The sequence below is a fragment of the Seriola lalandi genome, unplaced genomic scaffold, assembly GCF_002814215.2.
Source record: "Seriola lalandi dorsalis isolate HSWRI2012SDOR001 ecotype SW California unplaced genomic scaffold, Sedor1 jcf7180002054330, whole genome shotgun sequence".
NCBI lineage: Eukaryota > Metazoa > Chordata > Actinopteri > Carangiformes > Carangidae > Seriola > Seriola lalandi.
In genome coordinates this window covers 863,206-888,290 of record NW_019524883.1, presented here as the reverse complement: position 1 = coordinate 888,290, position 25,085 = coordinate 863,206, and the positions used below count along the sequence as shown (strand labels likewise).

The 25,085-nt window shown below is 42.5% G+C and overlaps 2 protein-coding genes across 6 annotated transcripts in view; one reads left to right on the top strand and one right to left on the bottom strand.

Annotated features, from left to right (window-relative positions):
- pear1 (platelet endothelial aggregation receptor 1) overlaps positions 1–4,416 on the top strand; it is a 47,020-nt gene extending 42,604 nt beyond the window's left edge. Inside the window, exon 23 of the mRNA XM_023407163.2 lies at positions 2,466–4,416. Coding sequence (XP_023262931.1) covers positions 2,466–2,617 — 152 coding nt within the window. The 3' untranslated portion in view covers positions 2,618–4,416. The remainder of the gene's footprint in view (positions 1–2,465) is intronic.
- A 60-nt stretch (positions 4,417–4,476) lies between these two features.
- Positions 4,477–25,085, bottom strand: part of lmna (lamin A) — a 33,156-nt gene continuing 12,547 nt past the window's right edge. For all 5 annotated transcript variants that reach the window (XM_023407167.2, XM_087174223.1, XM_023407166.2 and 2 more), the window contains exons 3-13: positions 12,599–12,755; positions 11,856–11,981; positions 11,022–11,192; positions 10,366–10,491; positions 9,915–10,135; positions 8,778–9,084; positions 8,247–8,354; positions 7,735–7,854; positions 7,583–7,642; positions 7,258–7,431; positions 4,477–6,599 (exon numbers count right to left, since the gene is read on the bottom strand). In XM_023407167.2, the coding sequence (XP_023262935.1) occupies positions 6,564–6,599; positions 7,258–7,431; positions 7,583–7,642; positions 7,735–7,854; positions 8,247–8,354; positions 8,778–9,084; positions 9,915–10,135; positions 10,366–10,491; positions 11,022–11,192; positions 11,856–11,981; positions 12,599–12,755 (1,606 nt within the window). In that variant the 3' untranslated portion in view covers positions 4,477–6,563. The remainder of the gene's footprint in view (positions 6,600–7,257; positions 7,432–7,582; positions 7,643–7,734; positions 7,855–8,246; positions 8,355–8,777; positions 9,085–9,914; positions 10,136–10,365; positions 10,492–11,021; positions 11,193–11,855; positions 11,982–12,598; positions 12,756–25,085) is intronic.

The following is a 25,085-nucleotide window of genomic DNA, read 5'->3' as shown; positions in this document are numbered from 1 at the left end:
AGGTATGAGAACTTGAAAAAGATGGATGTTCAAGCATCATGAAGAAGAGAAAGAAGACTAAAGTAAACATATCTTTGCCGTCAGTAGCAGTAAAATGTCAGAAAATATTAAAGGGCCCATCGCAGCTTTCTAAAGCCCAAGGTGACCTCATGAAATATTTTGTAATGTCCAACCTGTGCAGAAATGTACCATCCTTCCACTGTCAATCAAAGGCAGACTATGCACACACTCATTAGAGACAGATGAGACTTACAAGGAAGATTTCAGACATGACAGACTTACAGACTTGAACAGGATTTGTGCTCGTGGCCTGTCTGACAGATGGGGAGGGTGAGCTTCCTCAAGGCGCAGCCTTATGAATGAACGACTGTTTACATGGAAGTGTAGAGGAAGAGGAAGAGCAAGAGAGAGGAAGCTCAGGGCGGCTGAGGATTTCTACTATTACCTCTGCATTTCACTGTAACGTAGCCCTGGTTATACATCACCTGCAGTCAGGCTAATTAATGATGAAGTGAAACCGGTGTTCTCATAGGTTAAGAGAATCAAATGCTTCGATTGATGGAAATATTGGTTTGGTGGAGGTACAGTCTCCTCCTGAGGGAGGAGAAGTGAGGAATAACTGTTAATTCACTGGCTCTGTTGGACGCAAAGGACTGTGATTAATAAAAACATACAAGCCCGTATCATTAAATAAATGCTACAGCGATTACTGAAGCAGTTATACTTAGATTGGCCTCCTCGCCTGTTTGAACTTGTAAAGTGAGCTCCACTAGACAAACTGCTGGAGTATTGATGAGTGTAAAAACCTGTGATGTTACGTTAAAAAATGTGATTCTTGGGATCATATAGAGCTCAGTGAGCCTGGATCCTTTATATTGTCTTTTCTTTTTTAAACTGTAAGATTGAGATTGGCAGAAAAGGAGCAGAACTCCCTTCATTTCAGTCAAGACAAACACAGTATAACCTGATGCTGAGTAATTCCTGCTTGGTCTGTACTTTGGAAAGAACTGCTACCATGTTTTAGGTTGGGGGTGTTGTAGTGGGAGGAGCATTTTACCCCAACCCATAATACAATACAACCCATACCAATACAACATAGGCCTACAGCAATACTACTGCTACACACACACCAAAGAAGCAGCAGAGGTAACAAATAGCTCACAATAATGCCATAACACTGTAATACACAGGTCCAAAAGCCCATTGCCCATGCACACACGCACATATCCAAATACGCACATTTTTTCAACAGTTATATCAGTGTGATGTTAAAGGAAATCTACAACTGAATCTGCAGCAGCATAAACCAAATATCTTACCTGGAGCTGCAGACCACGTGCTCCAGTAGTTATAATAATCCACATGTGGCCATCAGGACGGCCTGAGTCCAGCTCCTGGACAAGGTGAGGGACAGCGCCAAATCAACCGCTTTCCCTCTGCTGCCTCCTCACGTGAGCAAAACACACAACCTGACCCCCCCGCACCACGTGATGAAGCCTCGTGCATTCAGCAAACCAAGTTGGTGTAAATGCACAGCTGAAAGTTTCTTTCCCAAAACGTCTGGCCGGAAGATTAAAGTTTAGTGGTTGAAGAGGTTTCCTTTACCTGCCAAGTCAACCCCAGGCTGACACCTGTTAGCCGCAGGGGTCCTTAGTGGTGGGCGGTGCTAACGCTGGTAGTCCGGCGGGTGCCAAACGAAAACGATGCTCTCTCTCTCTCCTGGGAAGGCTGGACTTCACCTGTGCTCTCTTCACCTGTGCTCTCTTTAGCCCCCCAAAAAATCTGCAGTATGCTTTTCCTCCATTGTGATTTTATCCTTCCATTAGCTTTAAATGTTACAGCAGCCGGATGTAAACTTACAAACGCTCCTATACAGTTGATTGGCTCTGATTGGCTAATGATCGCTGCCTCCGCTGGTTGGGTTGGTTCCGGGTTTGGCATGAGGAGCAGGTAAGCAGTCATTCTGAGGCAAAGTGAAACTGTCGTGTCAACACTATGAGGATTTTGCTCTTATGACTGCTACCCCACTTCTCGACCACTGTGTGTCAGCAAACGTTGCATTATCGATCATTTATCTATGTATTAGTAATGTCTGTGGAGCTGACGTTTCACGCGCCTCTATAAAATGGTTTGTGTAGGATACTAACTTTAAAATGTTAAAACACACTCCGTACACATTTATTTTTTCTTCAACATCAACACTCTCAATTAATTCTACAATAAATGTAAATAGTAAACTAGGTTATACAATCAGATAATAAAGTCTTTCTATAATATTTCATTTAAACCTCAGGAAATGTTCAAGTCCACATATTTCCCACAAAACATCAAAACGGTGATGATGGGACTTGATTTGATAAATGTAGTTGAGGATATGTGGGATCTGTATATATGTATATAAGTGTGTGTGTCTGTAGAACAATGTGAAGCTTAGTCCTGCTGTGTTTTGTCCCCCCCCCCCGCAGAGCGTCAGAGCTCCCTCGGTCACGCTCCACACGAGGACCCACAGAGCCACTATGACCTCCCAGTGAACAGCCACATCCCGGGACACTACGACCTGCCACCAGTCCGCCGGCCCCCCTCCCCTTCCCCCTCCCCCAGGAGATCTCCTCAGTGATCAAGTTTCCCTCCTCTTCTTCCTCCTCCTCCTCCTCCTCCTCCTCCTCCTCACTTTGGGGATGATTTCTGGCCTGTGCTCGCAAAGAAAGAGCAAACTTGATGCTCTTCTCCGACAACCAGAGCTGTAGACCACCCACAGAGCAGCGCGAGGCCCCTGTCCCGCTGAGGAACTATTGTTTACTGTGGATGGCCCCCTCCGTTTCCGACTCAACACCGCCCCTCTGTGGGCTGACGTGGTACTCGCTTCACCGTGACAGACTTGTCATCCAGACTGTGGAGCCAGCAGGCTGCGGTGAGGAAGGCTGGACTGTGGCGACGCCAGCGGGGCTTCAGCTGCCTTCACCTCCCATGGGAAAAAATACACCAAAAGACTTCACGGTTAAAAGCAGCAACTTAGGGAATGTTTTAGTGTTTGAACTCATCTAAACATGCTGTAATTGAAGTTTTCCACTTATTTTGCTCGCTACTGATCAGATGTTGTGCACATGTAAAGGCCCTTTGATCAGAAGACAAACTTTGACAAATGTTGTCATTGAATTTTTTGATTTTTATTTTTTTAACAGGCAGCTTTGGATGAGCTCATCTCAGCTGGACTTTGTTTTGATCTACTCTTTATAAAACCCTGTCAAAGTTAAAAAAAAAAAAAAAAAATCAATGTCATGGGACATTTTTACTGATGCATTTGACTCCATGTTTTACAGCAAATCTGCCAGTGTTTCAGTTTTTTCAGCCTAAAACCAAAAAGTCAAGTTTGTTTCACCAAAGTATCCATGTGTGTTTACCACTAAAGAGCCAAGAACAACTTCTGTTTAAAAAAGGAAAAATCCTTATCACCGTTTTTTCCAAATATGGCATTTGGAGACACAAGTGTACATGTGTGGCTCACTTACTGCTGCTGTCAGAGAAAAACTTTGTAAATATAGAAATAAATATATTGTCAGCGTCACAGTAATGTCAAAGAACAGCCCTATTTTAAGATGAATATGTTGTTTGGGGGGTTTGTGGGACTGAAGATACATTACATTTACAGAAATAGACACCAAAAGGACAGTGTGTAAACACATACTGTTTATGATGTGAAAAACAAACCATCGTCAAACTGGGAAGAAGAAACCAAATCAAAGCAGCGTTATGAATGTTAATACAGAATTCTACAGCAGCAAGTTTAGTCTCTGTCTAAAGGACCTGTTCACCCACATTACAGAAAAGAAGAAAACTCACTCTCACTTTATTCATGTTGATGGTTTTGACAAAGCTGTCTCTGAGATAACTTCACCATGAACAGTTTTTACTTTTAAATCAAGAAAAAACAACCCGTCAATTTTAAAAAATGAGCTTTAAGGCTGTGAGCTCCATAAATGAAATTCCCTTCGCCTGGAAACCTGCATAAAAACCTACATGAAGTAAAACCAAAACTATCTGAATGACTAGATACTGCTAAATGAAAAACATGTTTCTGTAATTAAGCCTGAATTGACCCTTTAATCAGTTTGTCACCATTTCATTCTTTTCTTTCTTTTTTGTAAATCAAGGTGTCGTTTTGCCTCTGAATCATTTTAGAAACGTTATAAAGGTTTAATTGTTTAGTGATGTCTGTCAATACTGAACCAAAGGTCCATCATCCTGCCAGCTACATGACAGAAACCCTGTGTACCAGAGAGAATGTACATTCTGCTTTAAATGCTATAGTTTTGGGTAGAGCTGCAGCTTTTTTCTAAACATATGATCATATATTTTTGAATGTAACCATGGGAACATGTTGTGTATAATAATGTAAATAAAAATGACTGCACTTTTGATCAGTTGTTTTGAATGACAATGAACAATCAAATCAAGGAAATAATCACAGCTACCAAACACCAGAAAAAAGGTTTTACTCAGCATTATTTTAGAAAAGAAAACAAGAGAAAAAAAAAGACATTGATTACATCTGAATGTAACGTCCATAATGTAGCATCATTATGATCTGACACAAATCCCACCTTGAGCTTAATACAACTTTGGCATTCAAGACTTGCAACAAGAAATCCCTTTGCTGACATCCTCAGGTCCTTCTAAGTGTTTGAGCAACATACAACACATCTGAGTTTCTAAGTGTCCTGGGTCTTCATTCATGTCAGCTAACATTGCATACAAAGTTAACAGTAGAGCACATACTACACAATTACATACAGTAATCATGCCTCATAAATTTACACGTACAGTACATATGAGACAAATACTGCCTGTTAACTGTGAATCTGTGACACGAAGGCCAAATACTAAACATCTTTGAAGCTCTCTTAGCGATTGTCACGGACTTTAAGGCACTGTGGGGGGTCATAATGTCAAAATCAGACATCTGCTTAAGGCAAAGAAAAAAAAGAGGAATCTAATATGGCAGAACAACAAAAAACAGCTATCAAGTATTTTCCGTAAATGCTTTGATATGCTTTTCTCTGGAGGATAAATGACTTAAGCTGCCAGACTACAGTACAAATCTAGCTGCTGTGCATAATTGGCAAGGCCCTCAAAAAAAGCAGTGCATGAAGCCAAAGTCACAAAGTATACAAACCCTACAGTCTTACTCAGATCCCCAAAATCATGCCTGGGGATTTGAAAAGTCAGTAAGCTTAGAGGAAAAGGAAAAAAGCCCTTATGACCAGTTTTTAGGAGCCACACAAACCAGAGGACGGCTGACAGTCACAAGACTGCGATACAAGGCATGTGAGCAAAGAACAGTGATTGTTGATGCTTTTTCCTGTTCTCTGAAGGCACAATTGTATTTTTAATCTGTAAAAAAAAAAGTAAAAGCTTGTTAAAATGTTTCCAAAAAACTACTGTTGCACTCTCTAAAGAGAAGCAGCAGTTCTCCATTAGAGTCGTGTTGATCGGTTTGAATAAGCAGAGAATTCTTACAAATATATACTGTAAATATGGCACTAAATTTATATGTAAAGAATGTAGTACCCACTCCTGATATTTCCCCAAGTAGACGACAAATTCTACAATGTTCTATCATCATGACAAAATACCTTTGGAATTACTTAAAAAATAATAAGGCAACACATTTCAATGTCCATCTAGCCGAGACACTCTCAAGCGGGTACATTCAACTTTTCCAGCAAAAAGTAATTCCTTTTCAGACTTTCAAAAAATATCACTAGATACATTTCTCTGGGGCTACGCTGTGAATTGAAGAAAAAAATATATTCATCTCTAACAATTATTTTCTCTGTGTGCACCACAGCTGCCCAACCGTATGATCTAAATCCACATGGAAAACGTACTACATCGTGTTTGTTTAAGGCTAAGGTGAGAAAAAACTGCTGTACACCCTGAGCTTACAGTACTTTGGCTTCCTTTGGACAATTTTCAACAAAGAGCCCTAACCTCTCTGTCATATAAAGACAGCAAAAAAAAAACAAGGCAAATAAATTCAAACTGTAAACATCTTTAAATAAAGATTTGCTGGATTTGATGAGAGATAAACATGATTAACAAACCCCACAGGATTTATTTTCCTGTCGTCTGTATGGCTGCAGAGACTTATTCCTGACAGGGTTCACTAGCTGTGCGTGTTGAGTGTTGACAGCCTGGCCATTAAATGTGAAACCCCAGCTTGGATCGACACACAAGCACTGGTCAATGGAGCTCTGTGGGTGTGTGGGTGTGTGGGTGTGTGTGTGTGTGTGTGTGTGTGTGTATAAATGTGAATGTGCAAGCAGAGCAGGCACGGCACACATGCAATAAGATAACATAAACATACAAACTCAAAAGCTGAATATGAAAATCGTGTGCCCTTTGCCAAAACCTGGAAGCCAATCTAACCTGCAGATTAATCTGAATACAAAATAAGACAAAGATCATATAAAAAAATAAAGACAAACGACCCAATGGTAGAAAATGATTCTCCTGTGTGGGCTGCAGGAGGTGGTGGCTTCAGGTGAGGTGCTGTTTGGTTTTTACATGATGGAGCAGTTCTCGGGCTTGGCACGACCCTGAAGGACAAAGTGACAAAGTGCAGCGTTAAAATGAGAAAACACACAAAACCAAATAAGAAAATTAAACCGAAAAATAGATATTGCTGTTCATAAATCTCTGCGCTAAATATTTCCATGAATACAGGTGAGTTAGTGCTTTTTTAATTGCTGTTTTTCCAGTTATCTTTTTTCATATATTATGATAATCTCCAGAAACGTCCCCTGAAAATAAAGATGTGAATTGGTATTGCTGGTGAAGCCAACACACAGCCAAAGATGCCAAAATGAGTCTACAAGCCCACAATTCAACATAATATGGAGAGTAAAGTATGTCGCAACCAATGGAAAGAGACTTATTTGCTTCGTCGTTTGATGTTTTCAGAATAATCAAATCGCACTGCGCAGCACATCATGTGTTCCTACACATGCGCATGGAAGAACTGCAATTCCACATGTACATTTTGATGTTTCTCTGTGAATGCTCTTAATAAAAACGTTCTCCACAAGGACAGAGAAAGTGTCTGTGCTCCTGGATTTCATGATTTGTGCTTGAATTAACTGCAGATTCCTCATGCCAGAGTTTAGTGGTGCAACTATTTTAATCAGTAACATCATATAAAATAATATTTTGCTCCATAATTATTTTGTCCATGTTGTGACAATAATTGTACGGTACCTGTCGGGGCTCGTTGGTCCCCATGAAGAAGGAATGTCCCACGAGGCCTTCAGGTAGACCCCCGCTGCTGCAAACACCTGAGCCGCGGTCCGACGACTGCCCGCAGGAGTCGCAGATCACTGTGCGGCTCCGCAGGTTGTACTCGTTCTCCGCACCGCTCGTGCTGTGAGCTCCCTGCAGGGGGAGACACACAACAAGGTGGGTTTACTTAACACTGCCGCTCCACTGGGAGTAGCTGCAGTCACGGTGAGCTGAGAGCTGTGATGTTCCTGATGCAAGGCCCACGGAGGTTTTTAATGGCCGCCTAAAGAGAGGAGGAATTTACCATGTCATCATCTTCATCATCACGGAAGAGGGTGCGTGTCACTTTCCTCATGGCCATTTCCTGTTGGGGGAATCGAGTAACGACATGTTAAGTCGTTGCAGTTGTAAAAGAAATATGTAGAAATGTGTCATTGAGGACAGGTGAAGTCAGACCTCTCCGTTGGCACTGATGAGGGTGGTCTGCAGGAGGTCGCCGGTGCCCCAGGAGTTCTGGGTCTTCCACAACAGATCAGTGGGAGGGTTGTGGGTTCCACCGCCAGATGCAGCCCAGACCTGGAAGGGTCAAAAGGTCACAGAGTTTGCATGAGATCACTAGGATTAAAGACTTGAAGGTTCCCTGTGGACTTTTATTTATGGGATTTATCTTCAGTGTTTCCATAAAGTCTCATGGTCTGACAGGCAGCTTCAATTTCCTTCCAGATTTGTAAAAGTCAAGTTTTTGGGGTAAATGTGACACCTGCTTCGTTTACACACATGTGTTAGTTTACAGTCTTCTGTTCCCTGCGTTTCTCTGGCACATTGCAACTTCTAGATCAGCAGAAGGAACATGTATTACATCACACGTGCTAATGTGGACTCGTTCCACAAAACATAGCTCCACTACTAGTGGTCCACAAAGTCACACAGTACATTTAAAAACAGGCACACAGCAGCTTCTAACTTACAGTCACAGCTCCTCCGGCCTTCAGGGTGAACTTCGGGGGAAACTTGTAGACGATGGGGGTGGAGGTGCCGACTTGCCTCTTCACCTGCCAGTTGCCCAGTGGTTGATCCTACACCAGAGACATGGGAGCAGAGAATTTAAATTCACTGCAGTCCACAATAATTATCCAAAAATTAGACAAAACTAATCAATTGATCATCTGAAACACAACAGAACGAATCGAACACAAAAGCGTGTAGGCTGAAGCTGCAGCTCTTTAGATAACACATGCTCTAAAGGTCACACAAAATGACAATATGATTACCACACTTACGCTAGAATGTTATTTGTGATCCTACATTTGTAAATGTGTAAGTGACTTTCATATAACCGAGACAGCACATACAGTAAGTGTCTGTGCTAAAGCAGCTGTCTGTGGGACACAGCGCAGGCTGAGGTTAACAATATGTCAGTGCCACCTTTCACTGCTGTCAAATGACCTTAAACCAAGTTAAAGGGGTCTGAAAACCAGCTGATAGATAGCCTCCGTTACCTCGTCAGCCTTGTTGCTGAGACGGATGAACTTGCCCTCCAGGTCCACTTCGTCCACAGTGATGCGGCCGCTGGCTGAGGCGTGCTGACTGATGCGAGTCTTGGTCACGGTGCCGCCCACCATGCTGGAGGTCTCGCTGTCGTTGTCATTGAGGCGGCGCTTCTTGGTGCTGGCCGTGCCGGAGGAGTTGCGGCTGCTAGAAGCGGTGGTCGAGGAGTGGAGCAGGCGGCTGGTGTGGCCGTGGCCCGAGCCCGAGGTCCGCGTGACGGTGACCTTGGTGGGCGGAGGGCTGGGTGACAGACGCAGCCTGGGGAGGGATGGAGCAAGAGGTTTAGATCATAGATACAGACAAAGGGAGTCAGTGTAGCATACAGATACAGTCTCACACTGTCAAACCCACAAATGTTGACATTTTACATCTCATCCTTGCTGCTCTGGCACTCTTACATACACCTGACCAACCTGCTCCGTGATTGGTTGATGCTCAAAAAGCCCCAAACCTGGAATGATCTGTGAGAAACTGCCTTCGTTCTTAGTGCAGCAGTTTTAGGGAATAACCTGCATCACAACACGTAACCTCTCAACAACTTCAGCAGCAGTCTTAGTGACCTTTCTCTCACTGAGGCTGCAGCTCCTTCACTGTCAGCTTTAGGAGATATTAATTCTCTCTGCCTGCTCCTGTTGATACGGCCCTGCTGTAAAAGAGCGTGAACTCTCAGCCGACTTACCCAGCACTCATAAAACTTACAGGAAGGAGAATGCAATGTTTTTATATATAAAGAAATACTTTAGACTGGTTTGTTTTCCAGGAAATTTAGTCTAAAAGTCTGATATTTTTTAAAACGGACACTGACACAGAGCGAGGTGAACAGCAGACACACACAGGTGTGTTTACACCACATCAGACATAGTATATCTCTAATGTATGATGTTGTTTTGGTGCTTTCAGCCTTAGTCAATAAATAGAGGAATTACTTTATTTTCTGTCTCTGTAACAAGGAACATGTGTAAAGTCGCCTACACTGGCGACTGACTCTTCACTGATTTGTTAATGACCCCTCTCTTCCTGTAACAACTTCAAGGTGTCTCATGACGAGCTTTCACAATGGTCTGCCTGCTGTTGTACAACCATCTCACCTCTCCTCCTCTCCCTCCAGCAGCTTCCTGTAAGCATTAATCTCCATGTCCAGGGCCAGTTTGATGTCCAGCAGCTCCTGGTAATCGTCCAGCTGCTGCTGCATCCGGGCTCGGATTTCAGCCATCTCCCGCTCTTTATCCTCCAGCCGCCGCCTCATCAGGTCCCGTTCTCGCGCCAGAGCCTCCTCCAGCTCCCGCACTTTGGCCTCGCTGGATGACAGCTGATGAGAAGAGAGCACACGCACAGGAAGGCTGGTTAATTAAGACTGGCCAATTAAGCAGTCTGTTGCGCTGCAAACACAGGTTGATGAGTGAGGTGAAGCTTGTTTTGGAGCGTTCGTGTCAATATCAGTCAGCCACACAGCAGCGTGGCCAGTAAAACCACCAGACAGATAACGAACCACTGACAGATAGTGTCACTGACAGACTGTGTGTGTGAGTGTGTGTGTACCTGTCTCTGCAGCTGGCTGAGCTGGCCTGACATGCCCTCCATTCGAACACGGGTCTGCTGCAGCTCTTCATGGGCGGCTCCCACCAAGTGGCTGTTCCTGTCAGCTGAATGACGGGCGTTCTCCAACTGACAGACAGAGACATGCAACAGTCAGATATCAGCTCGGCTTTACTCCAACAAACTACCTGAGGAAAACTGCGCTGTTTGACAGAAAAATACAGTCTCTGTCGTGTTCCCTCTTACAATCCCGCCTATTAATTCAACTATTTCAGACACAGTAATTCCCAAAATAATTTTCCTCCGGGGTTCCAGTAAGATGAAGAACATTTGTACATTGTACAATGACAAATACCGCTGTGGTGTTTATCCACATTGCTCATTAGGATTCCCACAGGACAGTGGTTGCGTCTGTTAAATTAATTTCCTTCCTGAATGTAGATGAAAGGCAAGAAACAATCTATAAACGTATTTTTATACACAGATAAACGAAAACACTGATTGTATGAAAAGGGTGCAAATCAATGTTGTGCATTATCTGAATTATGGACTATTTAACAACAAAGCAACCACACACCAAGCTGAACTACTAAGGCGACAGTCTCTGCTTGGACTGTAGGTGGCGACAGAGCTGCGCCTCCTGCAGCATGCAGACCTACCTTGGACTGGTAGGTCTTCTCCAGCTCCTCCTTGTAGATTTGGACCTGAGCCTCGTGCTGGGCCCTCAGCTCGCAGAGGGCCTCGGCCAGCTTGCTCTCAAACTCCTGCTGTCGCCCGCTGTCGATCTCCACCATGCGAGACTCATACCGACGCTTGGACTCACGAAGCTCCTACAAACACCAGCAGAGAGAGAAAACACGGGTTAGTGATGCTATTTGTCTTAATTGGAAATGTGTTGATTAGAGGGCGACTTAACTTTCTCAGCTTCTTATGACTTTACCAAACTACAAAAAGCGCCATTTGTATTGATGTTTGGTTTATTTTCTTTCAGGCACTATAAACAATTTAAAAGACTCCACCTGTAGAAACCTGCTATGGTCAATGAACTTAACTGCATTGATTAGTGAGTCCCTGTGCAGTAATTACTTGTTTAGAGGTACAGAGCTCCAGCAGACGAATCTACTGCTCTGGTGACCTTTAAGCTTCTCCTCGTCATTATGTTTAAAAAAAACACATCTATAGATGGTCCTGGTCTAGACTGGGACCTGACCAAAAATAAAAAAAACTATGTGACTTCATTATGGCAGGAAATGAAATGTCAGCATTTAAATACTTGTACAATTTGTAAGTGATGCTACTTGAACTGTGTTTTGTCGTTTTTATGTGAAAATAAATAAAAGAAACATCTGCATGACAGATCTGAAGGGGGAATGCAAAACAAACAAGTAGGTGGTTGGAAGCGAATCAATATCCTGTGGAAAAAGATGAAAAGTAGGACAGATGACTTAAGACAGCTGAACACAAATAGAAGGGTTAAGGCGAAGAGTAGGAACCTCGTTGTAGATGTTCTTCTGGAACTCCAGCTCCTCCTTCAGGGTCTGCAGGCGGTTCTCGGCGTCCACTCTCCTCAGCATCTCATCCTGCAGCTGCTTCTTGGCATCGGCCAAGTTGCCGTCCAACTGGGAGGGAGGAGGAGGAGGAAACAGAGAGAGATGAGATAAATCGGAGCAAAAAAAATGCAACGCAGCTCAAGAGGCAATCTGTGCAGCATTGTTTGAGCTATGAACTATTCTTTCAGGAGAAAAACTGTAGTTCCTAAATTCAGCCAGTAGGTGGAGGAAGACCACAACTGCATCTACGTCAGTCCTGTGGTACAACTCATTGATAAAACAAACAGCAGAGAATGCAACCTTGTCTGCCTCACCACATTGTCCTCATTCATAATCAACTGCCTGCAGGGTTCACATCAAATTATTACTTCCACTCAGGTATTTCTGCGCTGTGGAGGCAGAGAAAGTGCCCACACCGAGATCACTTCAAATGTCAGTCACTGCGGCTTTCCACTCCAACTACGGAGTGTTTGTCTGACAGGTAGTAACTCAGGATCTTAAACATTTTCCCTTGTTCATGTAAACCAAGGGGACGACGCTGTCTATAAGCTGAAATGATCCTGATATCAGTGAAGGGGCTCGCTGTGCTTCAACAGAATAAAAAGAAGGGGGTTTTCGAACAGGTTTCTCTCTGACCTGAGTCATGACACATACTCTTCATTGATTTCCAGTAAAAATGTTTTTACCTTGGCCAACTGGGCCTTGAGGTCCTTCACCTCGGCCTCCAGGGCCCGCTTCTCCCCCAAGGCAGTGGTGAGGGAAGCATCTTTAGAGTTGAGCAGCGCCTCCAGGTCCCTCAGTCTGGCCAGAGCCGCCTCCAGGTCAGACTCCTTCTTGCTGTTCCTGTGAAGACACGGGACAGTAAAGATGTGGTCGTTAGTTTGCCGCTTCTTCGATGCTGCATGTGTCATTATCTCCCTCTGCTGTGTATGTCGGTCATATACCTGTTGGCCAGTTCCACTTCTGGCAGCTTGTCTCTCTTTTTCACGACATATTACAGACACACATATTAAACAATTTCCTTTTTGACTCAAGTCTTTGTGTCCTGTTTGGAGCTGTGTAATCATACCAAAATGTTAGTGATAATAAATGTTGCTGCGTGGCGTTAAACCAAAGATTACCCCTTATTCTATTTTGATTTCACTTTTCATTGTGTTTTTAAAAACGCTTTTCTAACACATCTCTTTGCCTTATGTAAAGAACTTCTCTACATGCAAGTTAAGATGTTTTTTGGTAACTTTGAGTCATGATTTACTTTTAGCTCTGATTGAATTTGTGCTGCTAGTCATGAGAACATGTGCTTTTATTTCAGCCCCCAAGTGAAACTCGATAATCAGTGGATAACTGCTGCAGTGACCGAAGCTGTGGATGACACAAACTGCCATTGTGCAGCACAGTGAGAGCAGCAGTTGTCTACTGGTGATGTGAACTGAACTCAGGCCAACACATCAGCGTTCTGTTATTAGCCTTCTGTAAAGAATAAGAGCCCATTAAGCTTCATCTCAAGGGATCCTGTGTTGAATTAAGAGAATTCACGTTTGTTGTGCCTGTGCCTGTGCATGTGTGCTCCGCCTCTCCTCTCACATCTCTGCAGGAACCAATTTAGAGTACTGGTTACAAGAAAGAAAAAAAAAAAAAACTTGGGTACAGCCATGGAAAAACAATACATTCCCAGCAGAAGATGAAGAGAGAGGAGGGGGAGACAGAGAGGTTGTTAGCAGCATAGGTGGTTCATGCCCAGCCAAGGAGGAAATGGGCTCCCTGTTATTCTATTTGGCCCTGTGGGCTACTCTTCATTGTCACTAATAATGGCCATCTGCTGTAGGAGATGGCTTCCAGGCTGCTCACATAGACCTCACAGTCCTCCGGTCACTGCCAGCCAGTGTGTGGAGGAGCAGGCCGAGTGAGCTACGCATACACTGTGACACAAACGCACTCACAGCCAGATAAAGTTACTCCACTGCAGAATGATGATTTACAACAAAGATCGAGTCCATTCACAAGCTACTATCTCAGACGTGAAACTGCCACTTATTGGTCTATGATACAGCAATCAATATCTATTACTGCATTCAGCAAACACCAGTGCGGCTTTTGAAGAGCATGAAAATGCAATTCTGCTTCCTGAAAAGAACCGGGACAAAGAGACGAGACAAACTAGCAAAAAAAAAAGCAGAACTGCACCATGGCTGCGTGCTTCGGGATGAACAGAAAAAAACGGAAAGTGGAAAAAGATGAAAAAAAAAAAAAGAAAAGAAGAAGTCTTTTATGTCCTGAAAAAAATAAAATAAAAAAACTCCATCCAAAATCCAGAGAAAACAAATCCCTGATGCTTTACAGATGTACAATCAGGCTTTGAGAAACTGAATGGGTAATTATATAAAAGCCCCCCAGACTGTTCAGTGTTCAGATTCAAGGGGCAATAACAAAAAACGGAGGGAAAGCCCAGTGTTTGAGAGGGTCAGTTAAGCATCATCAGACATCTTCTCCAAATGCCACTTTACTAAGAATACCTCGTTAAAATAATAAATTCCACTATGATGAAGGTCATAATCTCTTTCTGTTTTACAGACCGCGCCTACTTTTCACCAGGCTCTCTAAGAAACTAAGTGTATACAGTCAATATAGTGCAACAATTACCTTTTCCAGAGCCCTTAGCTGGATTTAAATGACCAGATGTTGGGACCAGATGTTCATACATTCTTGGTTTTTGCAGCAATGCACCAATTCATATTTATAAACTTCGCTAGTAGCCCAGTGCAAATACAGTCCTCCATTTAGCAGCTGGGTGTTAAAGTTTTGCTCAGGGGCAGGTTGCTTAACTCCATTTCATTGCATAATTTGTTTATGTTGTTGCAACTGTAGGACACACACACACACACACACACACACACATTAGAAGCATGCTGAGTAGATCTCAGAGAAGACTTCTAACATATTGACTCATAAAAAGAGACAAGAATGTGACTCTTTACGACACAGGCGTGAAAGCACTTGTGACACACACACACACACACACACACACACACACACACACACACACACACACACACACACACACACACTACTGACACCTCCAAACATTCTCTGAATTCTTGAACCTTCCAACACTGGAGCCTACAGTAACACAGCTGCCCCATATGAACATGTCAGTCGTCAATCAGTGTGGAAGCGTCGACTGGACAGGAAGATTAGTAAGTGGGGTAGAATGAGACGTGGTTACTGCTGTAAAATCTCTTCATGACTATTATCTTGTAGTGACTCTAACGGTATAATAGAGTTTAACAACCTCTGGTTGGGCCATGCTCCCTGAGGCTTGCATAACTCTCTAGGTGTGATGAAAACTAATTTTCCAAGGCCGGCGTTGTTATTGTGGAACATTTTTAATTCTTCACAGTGCTGCTCATTAACATATTATGGACTTAAATAATGAAGCCAAATCAACCCAAATAGGTCTGTTTAATGAGAAAGAGACAGAGAGAGGCATGTTTTCTTTTTATTGGACTGGGTTTGGGGAGTGTGAAGGCATTAAGGATGTGTATGTTTTCACATCGTACACACACACACACACACACACACACACTTAGAGCTGTAGATAAACACTACTTGAAACCATACAGCTCTTTGTCTAGATGCTAATATTTTTTTCAGTGAAGCATTTTAAGAGTCTGACTCTGCGGGCAGATGAATGCTTGTGAGTGTGTGTAGGTGGCTGCTGTGACGTTCATTAATGCTAATGGGCCCAGTGGATCGGCTCCAGGAGTGAATTAATGGACAGAAGTGGATTTGGTGTACCGACATGCTGCTTGACTATTTGTATTCTCTTCATACACAAATGTGATGGTAAGACAGAGAGAATACCTTACAGCAGGATGGCATGCAGTGTAACAATTTGATAAATGCTTTTAATAGATACTTCTGGTATTCAGCACAAGTGGCCCAGACGAGATGCACCAATTACACTACACAGGGAGCAGATCCCTTAACTCTGTATTCTGTGGAAAAACAAGACTCTGCTTAGTCTGCAGCTAGCAGCTAGCAGCTAGCAGCTAGCAGCTAGCAGCTCTGCGAGACTGTGCTGTGGGCATAGTGGTGCTTTGAGCTAAATATTAACATACACATGCTAACATGCTTACAATGCTACCATGCTGACGTTTGGCAGGTTTAAAAGTTTAGTTTTCTTCGTTTAGAGTGTTAGCATGCTAACACATGAAGTACAGCTAAAGTCTTTCAGTTATATGGTCAGAATGTGAATGTGTCATGGCAATCCATCCAATAATAGTAAGAGATATTTGGCTCAAAGCAGGGAAGCAATTCGATCGATTAGTTTTGTAACTGTGAGAAAAAAGGCCACAACCTTCCAAAGCTTGAGGTGACATGATGAGATTGAGATTATTGTAAAACACCTTCATACAAAACCCAAACATGCTGTTCACTATCAGAGAGACAGAAGAAACCAGGAAGTGTTCAACATGTGAGACGCTTAAACCAGAGAATTTTGACATATTTTCTAAATTAAACAAAAGAAAAAAGAGAAAAAGAATGAATGGATTATCAAAGTACTTGCTGCTTATTTTTCTGTCAACTGACTAATCAATATAATTGGCTTATCGTTGCAACTCTAGCTCAAAGCCACAAATGTCCACCTCATGGTGGTCATCATCTGAGAACCATGAATGTACAAAATCTCATGGCAACTCATCCAATAGGTGTTGAGACATTTCCGCCTGGACCAAAGTGGTGGACTGAAAATCCAACACACTGTGCCAGAGACTGTTAGTTACATATGCATGACCTCTGACCTTTTTTCCAGTGTCTTTATTCATAGCACTGTTGTCATCACAAGTGCTCGGAGCAACGTGTTATTTAATTTCTTTATGTCATGCAGCATTTTCTGGTGCATTGGACCAGAGGAACACTTCCAAATCACAATCATCCAGAGGTGCTCTCAGGCTTTTGCCTGATATCAGGGGCTTTGAACAAGATTGTGCTAAAATGCTGACAAGATCAGCTGGTCAGTCGGCAAACAGTGCAGCTATTGAGCTCAAATTTGGTGAGAAATATGGAATTTGTTCCGTTTGATCTCACCAAATACAGTCCCAGCCTTAGGTAGGTGCTCTTCAGGCACTGAAGGGAGCAGCATCACAGTGTAGCATAAAATAACTCCATGTTGTTGCATAGCACTGTAGCTTAGATATTTCTAAATGTAGTGAGGAATTTAGAGCATTTGTCTCTGAACCAGGCTGTACCATCGAGATGTGTATAAGAGACAGGGTTCCATCTCCATGTAAATGGGGCAGTCCACTGCCAACACATTCATTTTATTAAGATAACTGGATCTGATAGAGTTTGAAAAGATGTGGGCCAGATTTGAAGACAAATTTTAAAAATCCAAAAAGGAAGAAAATAATTATTTGCAGTTAAAAGTTCAGCCTGTATCGGTTCCTGATGCAACATCCACGCCTCGTCTGTCAGAAAATATTGATAAAACTGATGAAGCTGTTAACACACTCACAAATTAAACCAAACATATTTGCACTCTGCAAAAGTCATCTGTTCACAGAAATCAGTGGGTAAGTACAATAAAAACAGAACCACTGGTTGCAGTAATGGACTTGAGCTCGGCTCAGACGGGTGTGATGGACTGGTCTGTACCGTTGCTCCTGGCGTCTCCAGGATGCAGCTGCTGGATGTCGGCCGAAATGACTGTGTGGCGGCTAAAGGCAATAGAAAATTTTGTGTGTGAGTTTGTGTGCATGTTCACATTTCAGTGTGTACCCGTGTGTGTGTGTGTGTGTGTGTGTGTGTGTGTACCACCACGTACATTAAGTGCATTTGCGTACTGAATGTGTGTGTTTGTTTGTACGCCATCAACTCAGTGTGTATGAAAGCATTTGTATGTCCCTGCACATGTGTCTTCCCATATACTATTTACATAACCCAGTGCATGGCGTGTGCTTTGCTTGGGACTACCTGTTTATATGATCCCGTATGAATGATGTAATTAGAGAGCTTCGGCATAAATATCCTCCGACTCTCTGTTTACATTCTGTTCCACTGAAGCATTGAAGTCTCTCAGCCGGCGCTCAGGACACATGTACAGTCACTCTGCAGTTTTATCGATACTGATAATACAATACACACTCAGCATGAGAACAAACGTGGTACTGAAAACGGCTGAGATCCAACAGATGAGCAAAGAAATGCAGATTAGGTTTGAGAAATTACTTAAATTAAAATACCAGCCTGTTTCATCACGATAACGGAAATCTGTTGCAAGTAAAACGAGGCAGCAGAGTCGATTCTAAGCTTGCAAACTGAGAGAGATGTTTGTGCCAAAAGGGCAGCGCTGCATGTTTTATATTCTGCACAGAGAGAGGGAATTAAAACGGAAAAAAGAAGAGTAATTTTGGCAAGCTTTATTCTTGTTTTTTGAGCGTAGACCACTCGTCTTGTTTGTCATGCCTTCTTTCTTCCCACACATAAATGTCTGCTCTCTTGAAAATAAATGTATTACCGAAAAATAAAGGTTCATATCATCGTTCTACCCTTTTCAGCTGCAACATCAAAGCTTTTTAAGGCATTTTGTTACAGAGCAAATATAGAGTAAATGACACATTTTCAAGCACAGACACAAAATGGGAGCTATTGGACAGAGGCAGTGTGAGATGGGGGAGAGGAGGGTAGGCTAGTGGGGGAGTGTGAAATGGAAATGCGAAAAGAACGAGACAAAAAGAGAAAGAGAAAGAGGGGGAATAATAGAGACGGGAAATCTGAGGAGGAGGAGGAGGAGGAGGAATGTGTTGGCTCGGCTCCCAGCCTCAAGGATGACTCACAGCTATCTTTGTCCATCCCAGTAACGGGAAACGAACCCCGCCTCGTGGAGTGAAAAAGAGAAAAAGCCCACCACCACCCCCCCCTCCTGTTTTGCTATGCCGTTGCCACGGAAACCAAGGCCTTGTCATCAGGCCTGCTAGAATGCCATTTCCACCATGCTGTGGACGCAATGGAATAGGTTTTGTGTGGAGATTTTTCAAAACATCTCAAGACTGAGACGGTGTGTTTTTCTTTGGAGCCTCGTGAAGGAGATTCTAACCCATAATTTCTTCAAGATACGACAGACGAATTACTGCAGCCACATAGCCAATAGAAGGCTTTATGAGACCTTGGCAACGCCGATGCCAAGTAGATAATCAGCATCTGGAACTAAAAGCAAACCGACCAATTTGGAACATATATTTAGCCATTTTACAGCAGATGCAGATTTAAACGTAGAAAACGAGAAAAAGAATCGTATATTTTCATTTACAATTTTTAAGATTTAGCAGCAGCACCATTTCAACATACCACTCTGGATTTCTAAAATTACCACAGGTAGGTTCTACAGATGTTAGATCTGTGTGCACAATGTTTTTCATGGCTACTTTACCGGACTTCCAAACATAAAAAAAACACTGACCTTTGCACTAATGGAGCTGCCAAATTTGTCCTAATTTTTCCTACTTTGCAAACCAAATCCATGATGTCACTACTGAGGGAAACCATGCTGTAGTCTGACAGGTTGTCCTGCACGGATCAGACTGCTCCTCATAATGCGAGGACATTATGTTGATTGATGTTAAGTTAAAAAGGTTACAATAAAACACATTTTCTTCCTTCTTGAGCTAGTTTATCTACCCACGCACGTAGTTTTAGATTTTTAGGAGTCCACAACATTGTAAGAGTAAAATGTCAATAGGAACGTGTTTGCAGCGGAAACAGCGTTCCCTTTGCTCTGGATAATCCACAGACCTCACTGTCAACAGTAATTCTGATGAGTAAAAGCTGTTGATAGCACGCTGTCTGCTTTATCTAACAATATTTCTAGAGAGAGACTGCTGGGGTGGTGGCAGAAATGAAATGGATTTGGGTAAATAAAAACTATTTTATTAGTGTGACCACCTACCACCACAGAATTTTTATTTTATTTTTATTAACTTTAGATTAATCAGCCAACAAAAGATTTTTCTCTTTTTTTGGGGGGAATTTGAATGAATTGACCTTTAAAAAATAAAAAATAAAAAAAAAAATCCACAAGCAAGCTTTTAATTATTCTAGAAGGAAAACTGACTCGCACGTTCTCGTTCACGGCTGTTTCATGGAAAAGAAAAGTAGCTTCGAGGAACAGAGACACCTACATGCACCAGGGAGCTGCCCACTCCAGCTGCAGTCTCGCAGTGTTCACAACACAGCAGCTCCCCTGCAGCACAACGGGCTTCAGCGCTTTGCACATGGACACATCTGTTGAAGTTGTGGAGGGAACAGGGGGGGTGGGGGGGGTTGTATTCTCATTCATTTCACCCTCTGATGTTTTCCCTGCCAGTGTGTTTAAAATCACTGACTCTCTGTGACGAGCTGCTATAGTTACTAACAATTCATCACCTCGTTTGTTTCCTGTGGTACTACTCAAAGAATCCCTTTGACGTGCAGTGTAAGTGTTCATTGATCCATATGGTATGTTGCTACATAAATACACAGACAGACACACACACACACACACACACACACACAACCTGGCAAGCATATGTGGGCACGTGTGGGTGGGGTTTCCCGATGACTCACTGCTCAAACACTGAGGAGAGGGAAAAAAGGGGTTCTCCCAAATTCCCTTTAGAATATCTAAAATGTTCCCTTCTCCAATTATAGCCCACCTTTCCTTTTTCCATCTCCACTACGTTTAGTTCACAGAGCAGCTTTATGTGGAGAGCACTGCAGGGAAAAGGTGACTAAGAGGAAGGATGTTGAATAATGGGGTTTTAGTCAACAAGCACAGGAGCCCAGAAACAGAACTGGCACAAAGGAAACATGCGGGAGTACAATATAATACTGTGTTAATGGGCCATTACAATAAAACACCTAATTACAAGTAAAATACATAATGATCATTTCATTATCAGTTAATCTAGCATTTTTTTGATTTATGAATTGTTTAGTTTATGTAAGATAAAAAAATGGTGTCTTCAAAATTCTTTTGTCCATCCAATCGTCCAGTTATTTAACGTCACAGATATTTAACTACTTAACAAGCAACGATTATTTATGTTTGTCAGAGTTGAGTCCTCACTTGACTTTGACAAACAAAAACCCTCTATCAGTAAAACTACTTTAAGATCCTAGTGTTAATGTGACAACAGTTCAGTAACAGGTGAACAAACAACACGAAACAGAGCGGTAAAATCAAAACAAAAGAATGACAATAATTTTTAAAATTTGTAAAAAGTAGGAATCTATATTTTTTTCAGTATCAGAGTAATTACAGCAGCAGCCATTTGCTCAGGAATATATTTTTTAGACTTGTGTGCAATAATTTCCATGAATATAAAGAGAAAAACAACAAATCCTCATATGTGAGACTGTACGGTCTTATTTCACTTAAACAATTAAGGTTAAAAAATGAATCGTTTAATTCATTTACAGTTGATGGACTAATCGATTAAACTAATCATTTCAGGACAAATCATTAATTTGCATAAATCTAAAATCAACTATAAAATGAACTACTTTAACCAATAGTTAGAAAGATGCATTCAGTCCATCAAAAACTGTCGCACTAACTGCAAACAAAATAAATACATACATGTGTATTAAATAAGAGTTGGCAAACAGTGATGCGTTCAGGCCTGCTAGTTCAAGTCAACTCTGCTTTTCCAAATGTGTTGTGCAACTCCCACAGGAATAAGCAGCAAAAGAAACACGACAGACGGGCACATGACCATTTCCTGTATCTTTTCTGGGATGAAGAACACAATCACAGGGATTGTGTGTGTGTGCGTGTATATGCGTGTGTTAAATCACCAAAAGCCAACAACAACGCAGCCTTTGCCAGAGGCGACCCGTACACATCCACATGCGGCAGAGGAGAACAGGGCTCTTAGTGTTTCCAGTCTTAAAGCAGAGCAAACGCAGAGCGGTGCTGATTTCAGGGTTTCAGGGAACTGACTTCTGACGAGACAACCACAGAGGGAGGGGGAGACAGTGACGACTCTCATGTCAAACTCATGGTTTTGTTTAAGATGTCACCAAAACAAACTTTGCAAACTGAGGAGATTTATATCTGCTTTCTTTGTCCCATTCACGCCCATAAGAATTTGCATTCGTTAATACAGTTCCTCAAACACGGTGTCAGTCAAAAGGTAAAGAGACAACAATGTCCCACCCACCGATAACGTCGGTTACAAAGTGTGTGTGTGTGTGTCTCTACAGACTCTAAAAGGCCTATCAAACAGCCCTTGTTCCTCCTGCGTGATTAGCTGATGATTCATCAGAGAGTGAGTCAGACGCTGGTTTTCGGGTCTTTGTGTTAGTTTAGCAACTGGACAAACTTTCACCCTCTCATTCTCCGTTTCTACAGTGTCATTAAATAAACAAGAGAACACATGAAGACAGGAGTAAAGAACTCGAATGTTAGTGCTAAATCAAGATAAGAACTCTTCTTGGTAACCGTTACTATGCCAACTGTGAACTTCCTGTTCATCATCTTAAAAAAAATCTTGATCAGACCTGACAAACGTGTGTAAAACTCCAAGTATGTTTACAATTAGAATGAATCATCTCTCCGGCTGTCCTCTGAATGCAACCTCACACACACCAAATACGACTTTGCATTCTTTTGAAAACAGGTTCAACGTCAGTGTGTTAAATGTAGAGACTTCTGCCAATAAGAAGTTTAATTGTGCTTCTTATGTTGGTGATTCACATTTTCCTGATTGAACTGCGTCCCAATTTGTATCCAAAACTTTCATTCTCATTGGCATTAACAAGAAAAGCTCCCTGGTGCATCTCCTCCCTCACTTACGCTCCATGTTACAGCAACAGGCTCCATCCCAGGCTCCTCTCCGGTGAGACACGCCGCTCTTTCCAGCTGAGTTAAAAACTGAGACTTCCGCTAATGTTAGCTGTAAGCTAAAAAAAAACCTCATATGGAGTTTATGTGAATGCGATGAGTTCTAGTCAGCACTCTTTAACGTGTGCTAGCCTATGAAGGGGAAAAAAAAGGGATTTGATGCTTGGAGTGTGACCAAGTTGTGGTTGTGGGACGAGCCTGACGATGGGGTTCTCTCACGCGATGCCAAAGTGAACTGGCAGTGAAAGCAGACATATAGGAAACAGAGGAGAGCTCACTGGTGACTGCACAGCATATCAAACAGAGACAGAGATCTGTTCTAACATCACACGCCCAGAGAACAAAAAGGTATTTTTTGCAACAGGAACAGTCATACAGTGTCGCACGAGCTGTAAAACACCGAAAACGATGCTGCACTGACATTCCCAAGCTTTCCTGTGACTGTCTCGACTCTGGCGCTCTCCATGGCAAACCCCACCCATCTGGCAACACGCTAAAAACAAAACCAAAAAACATGCAAACTATTTTCCAAATTCTTGCTGAGAAAGAATAGAGCAGCGTAGAGTATAAAGCAACACAGGTGATAAAGAGTTAAAATGATGCTTATCAAGAGAATCCAACTAAAGTTCTGTTACTGACAAGGAATCACATCAAGATGTAAAAACTTGGCTCCTCATCACATTTCCTCAGTTGTAATAAACAAGAGCAATCGTTAATGCAGAACATCTGAGGCGTCTCAGATTGACTGAAAGTTGAAAGAGCTCCCTCACAAACTCAGTGCCCTGTTTAGATCATATAGCAGAACAAGCCCAAACATCCCATTCAACTCGTTTATGTCAGTAAATGAGCTTTTGTAGCTCAGGAAACGGAACAATTGTTACATAACCAACCAGATTTTGGGGGGTGGGAGGGGGTTGAGGTTACAGTGCACCCACCTTGCCCACTATCCATAGGGGAAGGTCTTTTGGGGAGAGGGAGTGAGTGAGCAAGTTAAGGAAAGATAGAGAGAGGGAAGGAGAGGGAGGGAGAGAGAGAAAGTCCCACCATCTTAAAGTGATTTTCCCTCTCCATGTGCAAGTGAGTCATCATGGGTTTGGCTGGATCTGAAGGCTCTATGGAAACTCTAATTCTATCAACTCCACTCTAACACACACACACACACACACACACACACACACACACACACACACACCTCCTGCCAAAACCTCTGCTCAGTACCCAGCTCTGCTTCGCTCAAGTCCAAGACCGACTCTCTCATTACTCGCGCACCAATAAAGCCAACAGAGACGGCTCCACACTGCAGCCATCCAGCACATTTACAGGCCTGCCCCATCTGTTTTCCATTGCAGAGAATGCTGTTACAGGCTGAGGGAACAAATAGTCACCAGACCAGACTAGCCGTTCTCTCACCAGGCCTTATAGCACCTACTGCATTATCTATAGGACGTCTGTGGGAAGACAGAGGCAGTTACATAAAAACTGTGCTGCAACTCTAATGCTGCTGTGAACAGACAGTCACAGTCCATCAAAAACCCGTGTCCCTTTTATACCTCCACATAATGAACCAACTGTATCAGAAGAAAAAGAAGATTAGAAAAGAATTCTGTTAAATAAAATGATCTGTTCTAGAGCTAAGACGATTAATTAATCAATTAGTCCATCGCCAGAAAATCAGCTGCCAGATGTCAGACAGTCTCTGGCTCCAGCTTCTCAGTTATGCATTTTTCTGTTTTATATCAATGTAAATTAAATTTCTCTGCATGTTGGGCTGTTGGTAAAAATGTATATAAAGACACAATCTTTTAAACTGTGATGTGTATTTTTCACAATTTTCTAATATTTGTAATATAATATTTGTACATGTAAATATGATAAATCAGTGCAGAATTGTATTCAGGGTTTAATGGTCTGCTGCAGCTTCTGCTGCTGTTTAATGTCTCCAATCATTTTAAAGAAAAATGTGCTGGGTAGGAAAAACGTATTCATGTATCCCTTTGAGATAATTCAAATATAAATTTTTTATCACTCTCATATGCAAAGCACTGCACTGGATGTTTTATTTTTATTTAGTGTGAAAGGGTGTGCCCGACGCTGTGACACTAAGAGTGATCTAATTTACATCACTGCTGGATGACACCCAAAAATCACCGGCTCTTCTCTGAGCTCTCATCTGCCCTCACATGACTCACCGTGACAGACAATTGTCTCCTGCCACATAATACAAGCTGAGATCATCGCGGGGGAACACAGGGTTTCCCCCCGAGGCAGCCAGAAGAAGAGAGGAGGATGTG